The sequence below is a fragment of the Phyllostomus discolor genome, chromosome 6 (genome assembly GCF_004126475.2).
Source record: "Phyllostomus discolor isolate MPI-MPIP mPhyDis1 chromosome 6, mPhyDis1.pri.v3, whole genome shotgun sequence".
NCBI lineage: Eukaryota > Metazoa > Chordata > Mammalia > Chiroptera > Phyllostomidae > Phyllostomus > Phyllostomus discolor.
Window position 1 is genome coordinate 14,475,638 of NC_040908.2, and position 15,772 is coordinate 14,491,409.

The 15,772-nt window shown below is 49.2% G+C and overlaps 1 protein-coding gene across 2 annotated transcripts; it reads right to left on the minus strand.

The window, feature by feature from the left end:
- Positions 1 to 490: 490 nt before the first annotated feature.
- On the minus strand, positions 491 to 13,738 carry CGREF1 (cell growth regulator with EF-hand domain 1). Of its 2 annotated transcripts, XM_036027759.1 has the most exons (7): positions 13,488 to 13,738; positions 2,780 to 2,891; positions 1,709 to 1,774; positions 1,553 to 1,623; positions 1,305 to 1,429; positions 899 to 1,090; positions 491 to 868 (listed from the first exon to the last, which is right to left on the minus strand). In XM_036027759.1, the coding sequence occupies exons 2-7, from the start codon at positions 2,884 to 2,886 to the stop codon at positions 680 to 682; spliced, it is 750 nt and encodes a 249-aa protein (XP_035883652.1). In that variant the 5' UTR covers positions 2,887 to 2,891; positions 13,488 to 13,738; the 3' UTR covers positions 491 to 679. The 2 variants fall into 2 exon arrangements, with proteins under 2 accessions (XP_035883652.1, XP_028373341.1); XM_028517540.2 differs by having other exon boundaries at positions 491 to 1,090; positions 13,488 to 13,737.
- Between the last annotated feature and the right edge of the window lie 2,034 nt (positions 13,739 to 15,772).

Consider the following 15,772-nt stretch of genomic DNA (forward strand, 5'->3'; position numbering starts at 1 on the left):
AACTGAACTCAGATCTGCCTCCTAATTAGCTGTGTCATCTTGGGGGCATTATTGCACTCAGGCTTCCTCGATGTCGTCATCTGTCCAACGGAGCTAATTCTATCTGCTCGTGGAACTGCCGAGAGGCTAAAATCCCACAGTATACAGGATGCCCAGTGTGATGCTGGCGTGTACTAGGTTGTTGACCAGCGGTGGATATTGTCAGTATTATGGGGTGGGGGAGATACAGGGTGATGGGGAAGAGCTGCGTTGAGCTGCAGGGGACACTGGGTGTCTGGACACCAGGTGAGGGGGGCACAGGTGTGCTTGGGCCCCAGGGAGACAGGGAGAGGCTGAGCTCTCTTCTGGGGTTGTCTGCAGCTGGCTGCGGCCTGGAGCTCTCCTCTGCTGTGTCTCTGCACCAGCTGGGGACGCTGGGGACGCTGGGAAAGCTGAATCCCTGCTCCCAGAGAGGCCGGGCTGGACCAGTAGACAGATGGCCCAGGGGGGGTGAGTTTTTTCATTCCTTTATTGAGTCCTCAACTTAGGGTCTCCATGAGCTGCACAGAAAGACCTGCCACCTAATGGGGCCAGGAAGGGGGCACAGAGGTGGTCCTTGTCCCAACACACACACCCCACCCTTTGGAGCTTATGTTCCGGTGCTGAGACTTCTAGGGGCACAAGCCTGGATCCTCAGGGTTCATATCTCATCATTCTCCAGTTGTATAGCGTGAACCTCAAACTCCCCTGGGATGTTCTGAGACTCCGGCGTTTTTCCCAGAAGCCCTTCTGCTTCCTTTCCGGTGTCCAGGGCCTCTGCCTGTCCCCCAGCCTCCCCTCCAGGGCCTGCGGCTTCTCCTCCAGCCTCCTGTACAGGCTCCGAGGACTCCTTTCTGGCCTCCACCTGTCCCCCAGCTGCTTCTCTGAGATCCAGGGCTTCCTGTGCTTCTTGTCTTGACGGGCTTTTAGCCAACAGGGACTGTCTGCCCACGTCTTGTGGCTCCAAGTGTCTCGGGGCCTCTCCCGGAAAGTTGATGAGCTCCGCAGGTGTCAGGAGCCCGTCCCCGTTCAGGTCCTGAGTCTCCAGTACCTCGTCCACCATCAGGATCACCTGTGGGAGTGCCCTGTGGCTATGGGGTCCACAGTGCCCGGAGGGGTCTCCCGGAGCCCTGACCCTCCCAATGCCCCCTCGCCCCCACCCAAGTCCTGCAGGCTTTGAGCATTCCTGGGGATTCACCACATGAGTCATGATGAAAAGGACCAGAGCCCCAGGGCGCTGCTCTCCTCCAGGGAGGAGGGGGAGGGTCCCATCCAGCAGGGCTTACCGGGTTGGTGGCAGGAGAGTCAGGGGCTCCAGGGGCCAGAGCTGCTGTCAACATGGACAAGAGCTCCAGGCCGTCCAGCTGTCTGCTCTGGTCGTAGTCGTGGAGGGCAAGGAGGTAGAGCAGGACTAAGGGGAAGAAGCCAGGTCAGAAGAGGCGGCAGAGCGACAGGTGGCGGAGGCAGAGGCGTCAGCCCCAGCTCTGGCCGCCCTGAGCCGCCCGTCCACCAGGCCCCTCAGCCCAGCCCTCACCCTGCTCCCGGGTCATGTGCTCTGGGTCCTCTTCCATCCTCTTCAGCCCCTTCAGGTAGCTCTGTAGGAGTCTGATGGGAAGCGGCCAGTCAGCCCACGAGAGGCCGGTCCACCGCCTCCAGCCTCACCCACAGGCCCCCGGCCCAGGCTACTCACCGGAGTTGCTCCTGGCCTGGCTGGAAGGGGTTGGGTAGGGGCTGCTGCTGCACCTCGGAGTCCAGCCTGGAGGAGGGGGGAGGACCAGGCTCACCAAGAGCCTCCCTGAGGGCCCAGCAGACTGGCTTTCCACCCCCAAAGTCCTGGCAGAGTTCTCTCTCCCATACCCTGGGGGAGGAGGCCCTTCTGCTGTCCTCAGAAGCAGAGCCTTCCTCCCTCAGACGCGGTGTCTGCAGACTCCTAACTGAGTGGGAAGGGAAAAGCTCCGTAAAACATCCGGTCGGACAGGGACCGGATGAGGCCGCACCTAGCGATACAAGTTGGAGACCCAAGAAGACAGCGCAGTGAGGGGCAACAGTTCTCTGACACTGGGCCCAAGGGGCGAGTGTCTGGCCAAGCTCAGTGGCACAGCCCACTTTGGTAGGGAGCCGACTGACACCACGACACGAACTGGACTCCTTGGTCCCCCAGGCTGAGGGCATGCGTGTTGGTTTCGGAGTTTCAGGCTGCTAGGGGTCTCCTGGTCAGTCTCTAAAGCCCCAGACTGGCTCTCAGTTCTGAGCGAGGCTACCCATCCACCCAAGTCAGCCCAGACCCATGAGGGCAGCAGAGCTGGCAAAGCTGCTGCAGCAGCTTCGGTCACTGCTGCCAGCCCTTGCTGTCCCGCGTCTGCCCCCCACCCCGCCCAGCATGCACACTGCACAGGTACAAGAAAAACAGTCGAAGAAAGTGGAGATGACATGCTAACGACCTCTCTTTCTTCGGAGCTCCCACACTCAGGTCTCCATAAGAGGACTGCAGCCCCTTCCCGGCCCACAGCTTCTCCCCTGAGCTTCACACCGCCCTGGAGCTCCTGAGCTCCAAATGAATCCGGCAAACACGCACTGCGTGCCCACTTTGTGTGGGGCACTCGAACAGGCTCAAGGCAGAGAGGTGGAGGGCGGTGGGAAGGGTTACAGAGGTTAGGGAGCGTACACCCCAGCCTGCCCCCCAGAGGGGCCCACCACAGCTTGGGACTCTCCAAAAGCTCCTTGCCCCCCACCCATGGCCCGGACCTCTGGACCCCGTTACCTCGTGGTTCCATCCTTGGGAGCGGCCCGACTCAGGGGCAGCAGCAGCAGCACGAACATCCTCATCGTCAGAGGCAGCATCTTCCCTGGGACTGGAGCGGGTAACATGTTTCCTAGGAGCAGAGTTAGGGAGTTGGGGGGTGGGGGTGTCTGCCACAGAGTGGGGACCAGTGGGTCACACAAGGAACATCTCTCCCTGCCTCCACCTGCAGCCCAGGCGGCAGAACAAGGGACGTCCGTGATCCCCATGGAGCTCTGCTCAAAATGAATTTTACTCCAGACCCAGTGTGGGACATGCACAGAGGCCTGCTCTGGCGGAAGTGGTGCTGTGGCTGGAGCCCCTCCCTGCACCCCGTTCTTCTTGCCCTGCATCCCCCCCTGCCGAGGTGCTCACAGGGGGGCCAGTTACAAATGTACATCTGATCCAGGTCGGTCCACTGCTTTTACAGACAGAAGCTATCTCAGAGAGGTCAAGAAAAAGGCCAAATTGGAAGCGCAGAGAGTCACAAGAAGACCAAGACTTAAACAGACAGGCATCTTGTTAGTTAGCATTTATTAAAATATCACCAAAGAACAAATCAAAGGAGTCTCAGACTCCTTGAAATAGGTCTAAACTCAGGTAGGGGCTTGAAAACACAATAAACCAGGGTCAAGCCAGCAGCGGCCCAGGAACTGCTATTTACCAAGTGCAAACAGGAAATCAGATGCCAATTCGAAGGAAAAAACAAAAACTTCCCCTTAGGCCTACCCTGTGTAGGCCCACTGGCAACACAGTCACTTGATTATATGAAAACAGCCAAACAGAGAGAGGCTCGGTCAAAACCACAGAGCGTGAGGCTTTCTGCTTAGTCCCGGGCTGTGTACACACCATGTGACATCCTGAGGGAGCAGGCGCCCAGCAAAGCTGAGGCCTGAGACCCCTCTAGGGGCCCACCTCTAGGTAGACAAATCACCGGGTGCCTGGGCTGGGCAGAGGACGAGGAGCCCTCTGACACGGCGCCCTATAGCGGCTGGCACTGGATTTTCCTGGAGAAAGGCCCATAGCTGTTGGCAGAGTCTGAAAGAGTTCCGTGACCCTGACAACTTTCAGAGCCACTGCGAGGGTGCGCATCAGCCTCCCGAGAGATGCGGAAGAGCAGTGAGCATCTGGCTGACGGCAAGACACGTGTGGGAACCTGGCCGTCACTGTGCCAGCAGAGCTGCCCTGAGGACGCAGCAGCAAAACACGGAAGTCCCCACGAAGGTGAAGCTTCCGAGAGTCCCAGAAACTGTTTGCAGTTTTCTATGCATATGCTGACCCCAAAGGATACCCCGAGTGTGCACGGTCCCCAGAGGCTAAACGGGTGCTGAAGCCACAGCTGCCCCAAAGGGGTTCACAAACATCGGCTGGCAGCCTAGGTCCGTGTGCGTTAGTTGTAGCGCCCAGGGGAGGAGACCAGGTCTTGGGTGCATCCCAGGGAGGCTGCTGGAACTGAGATCTCCATAGTAACTGGGGACCCCCAGAGGTCCCACCACAGTGGACACTCTTTAGTAAAAGAGGGGACTAGAAAAACAGGCAGGCCTCCATGTCTGGGAGAATGCTAGTAAATGTCCCAGTGCAAGTAAACTCCTGAGCTGGATAAAAATAGAAAGTATCTTTTCAAATGCAATGAGCTGGCAAGAAAACAAGAAATTTTCAGTACAGAAGCACAGTGAGACCAGTAATCCCAAGGAAAAGTCAGCTGGAAGTAGGCTTTTGCCTCAAGAGTATCCAGCAAACCAAACCCCAGTGAACCTGGAGCTACCAGTTTGGGTGCTTTGTGCGATAGAGGAGACCAGAGAGAAGGCCTGGACCCAAGCAACGGGAGGAGACCAGTAGGAGGTTACCCACGTAAAGCTGGGATTCAAACGGCTCAGATTTCACCTAAGGGTGAACAGAAAGTAAATTTACTCTGAAGAAGGGCATCACAGAGTCATGCTTATTTTGTTTGACTTTGGAGCTGGGTAGAAAGGAGAAAAATATGTTCCCAGAGAATGTGTAATAAGCCTGCTCTAATGTGGGTTTGGGGCCAAGTTAGCGCTGCCTCTGTGGTTCAAGAACCTAGAGCAGGTCATTTATTTTGAAGTGGTACCTGGTTGATAGCACCCCCGGTTGATGGACAGAAAAAAATGTGCACCTTGTCTGAGACAACACAACTCCAATCCAGGGCTCAAAGAAGTTCCACAGGGGAAGTTTCAAGGAGCATGAATTCACAGCCAAAAGTCATAAGTATACAAGGAAATAAGACACTGTGAATAAGAGCCAGCTAAACAAGAGCAGGCAAAACCAGACTTGCAAAGACTAAAGATATTGTAATCATCACACACAGAATATAAAGAATATTTAATATGTTTTAAGAAATTAAAGAGAAGCTTTAAACTATGAGAAAAGAATAAAAGCATAAGAACAACCAGTAGATTTGAAGATGAACCAAATATAACTTATACAAATATAAAGGAAAGATTGATTTAAAAAATGCAATGAGTGGTTAAACAGATGATGTGAGAATTAACAAAATGGAAAATAGATGTGAATATATTATCCAGAACACAGTCTGTGGGGGAGGAACAAAATTTCCTCTCCTCTCTAGTTCTTCTGGCTGGTCTAATAATCAAACAGACATGAGTCAGACTAGCAAGAGAAAATAACCACACTTAATATATGGAGCCCTGGCTGGTGTCACTCCATGGATTGAGCACTGGCCTGTGAAGCAAAAGGTCCCAGGTTCAAATCCCAGGCAGGGCATACCTCTGGGTTGGGAGCCAAGCCCCAGTTGGGGGCATGAAAGAGGCAACTCTCTCTCTCTCTCACATATCCATGTTTTTCTCCCTTACTTTCTTCCTCCTTTCCCCCTCTCTAAAAATAAATAAATAAATATCTTTAAAATATATATATGTATACATATGTATGGGAACTTCACATACATGAGACAGTCAGAGACCCCCCCACACAAGGGAGGTTCAGAGAGAGAAAGGGAGAGCAGGCATATAGGAATTCTGAGCTAGGGAGGAGGTAATACACGTTGGGGTTTCAAAGGGTCCTTGCAGGACAAGAAGAGCAGGTGTTTAGTAATCGGAAGTTTGTCCTGCCCAGTAGATAGGTCAAAAGAGGTTATCTCTGAAACTCTCCCATTGCTAGCAAGGTCCCTAATTCAAATCCTTCCAGGTCATCAAGGGAGGGCAGAAGTTTCTCTTGAGCTGCAGCTGAAGTTGCCTTTAGCACAAAACAATCCGCATACCACAGAAGTACCTAGTTCTGAACCTCCACAAGTCCACTGAGTTAAAGACATACAAAATATATTTTAAAGTTTAAGTGGCATGGAGGATGGAGGAGATGATAGAGAGAATTGTATAGAAGCAGTACTTGAAGAAATAACAGTTGAGATTTTCCCAGTATGTTGGAAAAACACTGATACTCCAGTCCAGGAAGCCCAACAGTCCCAGGCAAATTAAATAAACAGAAACACATACCTAGAGCTTTTGTGAAATCAGAGAACACAAAGAAAAAGAGATGCAGTCAGAAAAGCAGTCAGAAAAGACAAGTCACCTAAAGAGGGGGACTGACAGCTGATTTTTCAACAGTGGCAGTGATGCCGGTATAGCAGTAGTACTACAGTGTTTCAATTTGTTGGGGGAGGGGCAGGGGAATTGCCATTCTAGAATGCTATTCTCAGCAAAATTATCTTTGAGAAATTGGGTGGAACAAAAATAATTTTAAATAAATTAGAGGACTTACCACCAACATTCTTTCATTAAAAAAATTCTGGGGGTGGGTTGGTATAAGGGGACTAAATGGTAATGGGAAAAATGCAATAAAAGTTTTTTAAAAATAAAATTCTCATTATGAATTCTTAGAAAAAATTCTAAAGGATCTATTTCAGGAAAAAGAAAAATGATCCTGTTAGGGTCCCAAACTATGATAATTATGTCAATACATGAGGCAGAAAAGGTGCATTGCACTAGTGTACTAGACTACAATAAGATATAAGGTGACAATGGTTGTTTGGGAAGAGAATAGACATATGGATCAACTTTGTTAAATAAACATGTGAACATTTTAAGGATAATCACTAAAAAAATAGAAATTGAATACATGACCTCAAACCAGCATAGAATAAAATGAATGGATTTTTTAAAATCAATTCACCCTGGCTGGTGTAGCTCAGTGGATTGAGTGCTGTCTTGCAAACCAAATGGTCGCCAGTTCGATTCCCAGTCAGGGCACATGCCTGGGTTGCAGGCCAGGTCTGGTATGGGGCACATGAGAGGCAACCATAGTTGATATTTCTCTCCCTCTCTTTCTCCTCCCTTCTACTCTCTCTAAAAATAAACAAAATCTTTTTTTAAATTAAAAAAAATAAATGCAGTGGAAGTCAGGAAAAGAGAAAAAAGAAACTAAAAAAATAAAATAAAAAGGAAGACAAATAGAAAGCATAAAATAATGTGGTAAGTAGATTCAAATATATCAGTAATCATAATAAATATAAATTGTATAAACTCATTAGTTAAGAAATAAAGATCACCAAAATATATATAAAACAAAATAGTTATATGAAATTTTTAAGAGATGAACCTAAAAAATAAAGACTCAGATAGGTTGAAAGCAAAAAGAAAAAGGAAGAGGGATATATACATAAAGCAACAGTAGACAGAAAGCTGGTGTAGCTTTAATGACATCATTAGACTAGAATTTAAGAAAAAAAGTGTTATATAGATAAAAGAGTTTCATTACAAAATGCACAAAAGTTTAATCCCCTAGGAAGATATAATTCTGAACTTGTATATACCTAATAACACCTCAAAGAATCTGGTATAAGACTGTACACCTATTAGAATGGCCAAAATCCAGGACACGGAGGACACCAGTTGCTATCCAGGACGTGGGAAACCAGGAACTCTCCCTCGTTGCTGGTGGGAATGCAAAACGATACAGCCACTTTGGAAGCCACTTAGGCAGTTTCATTCAAAACTAAACATATTCTTACTGTATAACCCAGCAATTGTGCTCCTTGGTATTTACCCAAAGGAGCTGAAAACTTATGCCCACACAAAAACCCACATACAGATATTTATAGCAGCTTTATTCATAATTACCACAACCTGGAAGCAACCAAGATGTCCTTCAACGGATGAATAAGTGGATGGATAAATAAACTGGTCCATCCAGGCAACAGAATATCATTCGGTACTGAAAAGAAATGACCTATCAAGCCAAGAAAAGACATGGAGGGACCTTAAATGCATATAACTAAGTGAAGAAGCCAATCTGAAAAGGCTATACTCTGTATGATTCTAACTATATGACATTTGGAAAAAGGCAACACTGTGGAGACAGTGAAAAGATCAGTGGTTGCTAGGGATTGGGGGTGGAAGGGATGAATAGGCGGGATACAGATTTTTAGGGCTGTGAAAAGATTCTGTGTGAAACTATAATGATGAGTACATCATTACGCATTTGTCCAAACCCACAGCACAAACAACACCGAAAGTGCACATGAAGGTAGAGTACGGACTTTGGAGGATTATGATCGAGATAGGTTCACTAGGTCCTCATGTCCCACGTGGCGGGCAGGGACGATGGTAATGAGGAAGTTATGCGTGTGTGGGTACGGGCTGAAACGAGAAGTCACTGTACCTGCCTCTCAGTTGCGTGTGAACCTAAAACTTCCCTAAGGAAAAATAAAGTCTTTAAAAAGAAAACCCGGCATAACTACAAGGAGAAAAATCTAATCAGCCAGTATGGTGGGAGAGTTTAACGTATTTCATTCAGTAAATAAGCCAACTCAAAATTAGTACGAATGTAGAAGATTGAATAAAACATTCAATAACCCTGAGCTAATGGACAAATAGAGAATCCCACTTCAATCACTTAGCAGATGCATGGTCTTCTCAACACGTGGAATATTTATAAAAACCTACAAGTAGGATGCCAGCGTATGGGTCAATGAATATCAAAGAATCAGGCTCACAGTATGTTATATACCTAAAGTGCAATTACACTAGAAATCAACAAGAATGGTGTGAAAAATCTTATATAGAGAGACATTTAAAAGGCACACTTCCATATGGATCAAAGAAGATAATGGAACTTGTTATCTACTTAGAATCAGATAATATTGGGAAGTGTGCATCAAAACAAGACACATGGCTAGAGCAGTACTAGAGGGAAAATGGATTGCCTTAAAAGTTTACAGTAGAAGAAAAGCTAAAGCTCATGAGTTAAGCTTCCAACTCAAGAAGCTGGTAAAACAGGATACATTTTAAAAAATTAAAAGAAAGGAAATAATAAAAGCAGAAATGAAAAATACAATAGAGAGGAGCAACAAAGCCAAACAATGGTGTTTCTTTATAAGGACTAATAACAGAGACAAAGTTCTGACAATTTTCATTAAGAACAAAGTAAAAAGGCACAATAAACAATATTAGGGGTTGGCCCGCCCTGGTGAATACCTAAGGCTCCACCCCTTACTACATAACAAGCAAGCTGAGACCAAAAAAAAAAAAGGCCCAAATGAAAGAACAGATCAAAGCTCCAGAAAAAATACAACTAAGCGACAAAACGATAGCCAACCTATCAGATGCACAGTTCACAACACTGGTAATCAGGATGCTCACAGAATTGGTTGAATATGGTAGCAAATTAGAGGAAAAAATAAAGGCTCTGAAAGGTGAGATAAAGGAAAATGTACAGGGAACCAACAGTGTCAGGAAGGAAACCGGGACTCAAATTAACAGTTTGGAGCAGAAGGAAGAAATAAACATTCAGCCAGAACAGAATGAAGAAACAAGAATTCAAAAAAAAATGAGGAGAGGATTAGGAACCTCCAGGACAACTTTAAACATTCCAACATCCAAATCATAGGGGTTCCAGAAAGAGAAGAGGAAGAGCAAGAAATTGAAAACTTATTTGAAAAAATAATGAAGGAGAACTTCCCCAACCTGGCAAAGAAAATAAACTTCCAGGAAGTCCAGGAAGCTCAGAGAGTCCCAAAGAAGTTGGATTCAAGAAGGAACACACCAAGGCACATCCTAATTGCATTACTCAAGATTAAAGATAAGAAGAGAATCTTAAAAGCAACAAGAAGAAAGGAAAGAGTTACCTACAGAGGAGTGTCCATAAGACTGTCAGTTGATTTTTCAAAAGAAACCTTGCAGGCAAGAAGGGGCTGGAAAGAAGTATTCCAAGTCATCAAAGGCAAGGACCTACATCCAAGATTACTCTATCCAGCAAAGCTATCATTTAGAATGGAAGGGCAGAAAAAGTGCTTCCCAGATAAGGTCAAGTTAAAGGAATTCATCATCACCAAGCCCTTATATGAAATGTTAAAAGAAGATCTTCTTCTAAGTAAAAGAAGATCAAAGATATGAACAGTGGAATGACAACAAGCTCACAGTTACTAACAACTGAACCTAAAACAAAAACAAACTAAGCAAACAACTAGAACAGGAACAGAATCACAGAAATGGACATCACATGGAGGGATATCATCAGGGACTGGAAGGGGGAGAGAGGGGAAAAGGTAGAGAGAATAAGAAGCATAAATGGTAGGTAGAAAATAGACAGGTTAAGAATAGTATAAGAAATGTAGAGGCCAAAGAACTTGTGTGTGTGACCCATGGACATGAACGGAAGTGGGGGAATGCAGGTGGGAGGGGGTATGCAGGGCAGAGGGGAATAAAGGGGGGAGAAAAAAGAAAAAAAATTAGGAATGAAAATGGGAACATGACTACAGAAAGAAGAAATTTGAAAACTTAGCAGATACAGTCAATTTCCTAGAAAAACCTAAAAGCAAAACTGATGCAAAAAATAGCAATTTTTTAGTCTGATAATTATTAAAGAAATTAAAGAACCAGTAAATATTAACATATATTGTGTGAGGAATTATAAACCTTAACTGTTTCTAGAGAGCAATCTGCAAAAGTGTATTAATTGCTGTGAAACTGATCCAACAATATCATCCTGGGAATCACATAAAGAAGAATGTGAATGGGAAGGAAGTTAGGTATAAGAGTACTTACAGCTATGCTATTAATTCATCAGAGAAATGAAAACAACTGGGGGGAACACTTAGGCACTGGCTAAGCAAATCATGTTATGTGACGGAGCCACTAAACATGGTAAGATTTTCAAACTCGTAAGTTTTAAAGGCTAAATGGACAGATTTGAGCATGTCAAAAGTTTGAACTTCTGGGTGTGGCTCAGTGGATTGAGCACTGGCCTGCAAACCAAAAAGTTACAGGTTCAATTCCCAGTCAGGGCACATGCCTAGGTTGCAGCCTAGGTACCCCAATTGGGGGTGTGTGAGAGGCAACCAATCAATGTATCTCTCATACATTTATATTTTCTCCCTCTGTTTCTCTCTCCCTTCCCCTCTCTCTAACGAGTAAATAAATAAATCTTTTTTAAAAGTTAAACTTCCATATCATGAAAGATACCATAAGGAGACAAATGATAGAGGACAGGAGGGAATGCAGCTAGGGCTCCGGGCTACCTGGGTTCTCAGCCGGGAGGAGCTCACCAGCACCTGGGCCTCAGCCGGGGCCTGAAGACAGAATCTCCATAAAAACCCCAAGGAGGCCAGGTGGAAGTCCAAGAACTGCATACATGTGCCCGATCCAGGAAGATTACAGAGAGGGTCCCGCCCACAGAGCACCTGTGCGGTCAGGAAGCAGTGGCTGAAGGAAGGGCTAGGTGAATGGCTACCTCACTCAGTTCTTTGTATTTGGTGCTACTGGTTTGAGGGGTGGGTGTGCAGGGGTCAGCTGAGGGTTCCAGGCTCCAAGATGGAAGGAGGGGCACATAATGACTGAGAGGGCCAGCGGGCCAGAAGGAGAATGCCAAACGGCATGGCCCATGGACCTGGATGCCACAGAGGACACCATGGGAGGTGCCAGCAGAAGTTAAGACCTTTGGTGGCAAAGACCAGGAGGGCGAACATTCGTAGGGAAGGAAAGTGTAAATATAAGTTTGTAGAATGACAATAAATGGTATTCATTTCTCTCTTATTTGTTAAGCGCCTGCTATATGCGAGGCACAATCTTATAAATTAATATAAAGTAGAATTACTTTTTTCCTTAAAGCTTGCAATTGCACAAACAGGGGAATACACAAATGTTAAACAATGATTAAGAGGAAGACAGAGAAACACAAAGCGCTAAGGAATAGGTGGCATGGGCCCAGAGTCTGGGCCCCGACCTCAGGCTGTCTGGCTTCAGATCCAGGCTCTGCAACTCACCAGCTGTGACTCCTGTGTTTCAGGTTCTCCACGTGTAACCTCTCATGATGGGGGGGCGGGGGGCGGGGGCTGTGGTCAGGTTCCAGAGACAAGGTGTTTAGAGCACAATGCCTGGCCTTTTTCCTTCTGGAAGTTTTCCTGACTGTCTGCAGTGACTGCACACAGACCCACCAGCCCTGGTCTCCCCACCTGAAAATTGCATTTGCTTTCTCCTCCCCATCTGTTTGCTGCCGGGACCTAGGCCAACAGGAGGCTCTGGAGTAATTTCAATCTCGCCGGGCTGTCAAAACCCATTCCTCAGGCTTCACATGTCATCCGCTAGCAGCTGTCTTCTCACAGAGAACAAAGAATACCTCTTGTGGTAGCAGTTCAGGCACAGAGGGGAAGCACCCATCACATCTCACCAAACTACTCACTCGAGAAGCCAGCTGAGCCGTTCGAAAAGCAGGTCTACGAATTCTTCCACACTGCCCCGCAAAAGCTCAAGGCTAATGCGCCTTTCCTCGTGCACGAGCTGGACTTAACGACCCACTTCTATTGAGTAGATGAAATGATGCCGCCTGACTTCCAAGTCAGCCACAAAAGGCCACAGAGCTGCCTCTGCCTGCCAGGGGCGTGGGGAGGATGCCGCGGGTAACGCAGGTTAAATGGCTGGCGGCCAGCGGATGCTCCGTGAGCGGCTCAGAGGCTCCAGGATGTGGCAGGGGCCTTGCATCTCGCATAACTTCCCACCCAGCGCAAAAGCTCCCTCCGCGCCATCCCTGTGGGGGATGCCTTAGCCTCCGCTTGACTTTGCAGGACGCGAGCCTAGCACCTCACGGGGCGTCCGTTCCTCTGCTGGCTAAGTCCGTCAGGAAGTTATTCGGGACTGAATCTTCTCCCTTTACTTATCTCTCTGGTGCCTCCCAGCACCGCCTCCCATCCCCCAGCCCCAGCCCCAGTCCCCCCTCCCCGCTCCCCCCACCCGGCACCCCCAGCCTCCACTCCCACCCCCAGCCCCCCAGCCCCAGCCCAAGAAAACCCGCAGTGGCGGTGGCAGCCACAGGGTCCCACGCCTGGGAGCGGGCTCCATCCTGCCGCTTCCAGCAGGGTGACAGCCTCCGCCTCCCCGTCCCCTTTTCTTCATCTGTCAAATGCGGCTGAGACTCCCGCCAGCGCCCCTCTCCCCGGCGCTGCCAGGGCGACAGCGGGGACAACCGGAGGGAAAGCGCCTGGATCACCGCGAAACCTCATCGGCACGCCCGGGGTGGGGGGGGCGGGGGTCGCCAGGCTTCCCGCTCCCTCCTCCCCCTGCTCTCCCGGGAGGCGAGGGCCTCCGCGGCGGCCGCGCGGATGCAGCCGGGCTGCGCCCGCAGCATCCAGACCGAGAGGCCAGGGGGCCGCCCCCGCCGGCTGGGGTGGGGGTCCCCGGCCGGCGCCCGCAGCCCGCCGACCCGGGCAGGGGCTCCGACCCACCTGCGGCGGCGCGGGGAGGCTCCGGCTGGGGGCGGCTTCGGCGTCGCTCGGGGCTGTGCGCCAAGCTCCTCGCCGCCCTGCCCGCCCCTGGGCAGCTCCACGTGGCCGCTCCACGTCGCCCTCCGGGCCGCAGCCGCCGCCCTGGCCCGGGCAGAGTCCTGGGCGCCAGCTCGAGGGCAGGGCAGCCGCCCCGCCCTGACCCGCCGAACCCCGGAACCCGGCCTCCGCAGCCTCTACCAGTCTTCCTCCGCTGGGTCCCCCGAAAGTGAGTGTGAGTGTGTGTGTGTGTGTGTGTGTGTGAGAGAGAGAGAGAGAGACAGAGAGAGAGACAGAGAGAGAGAGGCAGAGAGAGAGGCTGACAACTAGATAGACAGCGAGACAAAGAGGCAGATGGTGAGGCTGCGTGGATCACAAGCGTGTTTGTTTCGCGGCGGCGGTGCTGTGGGTGCCGCTCCTGCAGGGACAAAACAGAATGCAACTTACTGTTAATGTGTGCGGGTGCGATGGTGCCTGTGGCTGTGTGCTTGGGGAGCTTGTGACAGAGTAGGCGGTATTTTATGTGACTGTGTGACCAGTGTGACAGTGTGGGCTTGAAAGAGTATGGCCGATGCGTGACTGACTGTGAGTGACGGTGCCGGAGGATGTCGGTGTCATGTGTGTTAGGCTGTGTTTGTTTCTGGGTGAACTCTTGCTGAGTTGTTTGAGATACTCAAGTGACAGCGGTGCCTGCTGCTTTCCAGTGGCAGTGTCACTGTGTGGCTGTGACCGTGCACGTCGTTGGGAAGCGGCTCCGTATGAAACACGGAGGGGGTTGGTCTGGGGAGAGTATCTTGAGGGCGATGGCGGCAGTCGTTGGCCGGCACGGAGTGCTGCAGAGTGTGGCTGCAGCTCTGCGGTCAAAATGGAGTGTCCTGCTCTTGTCACAGTGTCGGTCCCCGCCCCAAGGCTCCAGACTGCATCCTCATCCACTGGCCCAAGGGCTTAGTTCTTCTTCTTTTTTGATGGATTTTAGAGACAGAGAGGAATTAAGAGAGAGAGAGAGATGTCATTTTGTTGTTCACTCATCCATGCATTCACCGGTTGATTCCTGCACGTGCCCTGGGCCACAGAAACCTTGGTGTGTCGGGACGATGCTCTAACCACCTGAGCTACCCTGCCAGGGCAGGATTTAGTTCTTTGGATAAATGACTTCTTATCTCTCTGGAATCTTCATCTTCTGCCTCTCCAGCAGCTGCTTCCCATCAGCATCCACCCCTGCTCTCACCAAGGTCATCCTGTCCTCTCCCCTGGGTGGACACTGATGGACACTACCTCCTTGGATCCCAGTCTTCATTGGTTTCATCAGCACCATCTCTCTCTCTGTAGTCATTTCTTCTTAGTTTTTTTCATGCTTCAGAATTCCTCTGGGCGGTTTCCTCACTCTCCATCTGTCCTTGTGTTCATCTGTTCATGTCACCGCCATCGCTCTGTATTATGGGTTGAATTGTATCCTCAAAATGTATGTATTTGAGTCCTAAGCCCTACTACCTCAGAATGTAATCTGTGGAAGTAGAGTCACTGCAGATGTAATTAGTAACTGTGACGTCCTACCAGAGTAGGGTGGGTTCCTAATTTAATGTGACTGGTATCCATATAAAACTGTGGACAAACACACACACACACACACACACAGAACAGTATGTACAGATGCAGACAGAGATTGTGGTGACGTTTCTGCATGACCAGGAAGGCCAGAGGTTGCCAGCAAAGCATCAGAAACTAGTGGGGAGGCATGGGACAGATTCTTCCTCACAGCTCTCAGGAGGAACCAGCCCTGCTGCCACTTTGATCTTGGACTTCTAGTACCCAGAATTGTAAGATAATAAACTTCTGTTGTTTAAGATACCCAGTGTGTGGTGCTTTGTTATGGCAACCCTGCAAACTAATGTGTTATCTAAACGCCGATGACGACCAATTCTCACGTTCTAGTCTCTAAGCCCCAGACTACGCCAGAAATTGAACAGCCTGCTGATCTGTGCCTGAATCTTAACTCATCAAGGTGACGGAGTGACAACGTGGAGAGGTCAATGTCATTGAAAGAAAAGAGGAATGTTACAGTTCCCCTGGAAATAAGAGGCACCGCTTGCCCACAGGCCCACAGCGAGGAGCACCAGTGCAGGGCAGGAGGCAGGACGCAACAAGGGCAGGATGTAGGCCACAGCCTTTACTAAGTGAGAAGGGCAAGGCAGGGCATGGCAGACACCTGTGGACTGGCTAGTTTGAATATTTCTGGTGGACTTTAGAGG

Bases quoted from the DNA above. Each gene is read 5' to 3' on its own strand.
- CGREF1 (XM_028517540.2), bottom strand. From the start codon at position 2,886: ATGTTACCCGCTCCAGTCCCAGGGAAGATGCTGCCTCTGACGATGAGG. The intron at 1,624-1,708 runs GTGAGTAGCCTG...GCTTCCCATCAG, and splicing joins CCAGGCCAGGAGCAACTCCG to ACTCCTACAGAGCTACCTGA. The intron at 1,091-1,304 runs GTAAGCCCTGCT...GCACTCCCACAG, and splicing joins ACTCTCCTGCCACCAACCCG to GTGATCCTGATGGTGGACGA.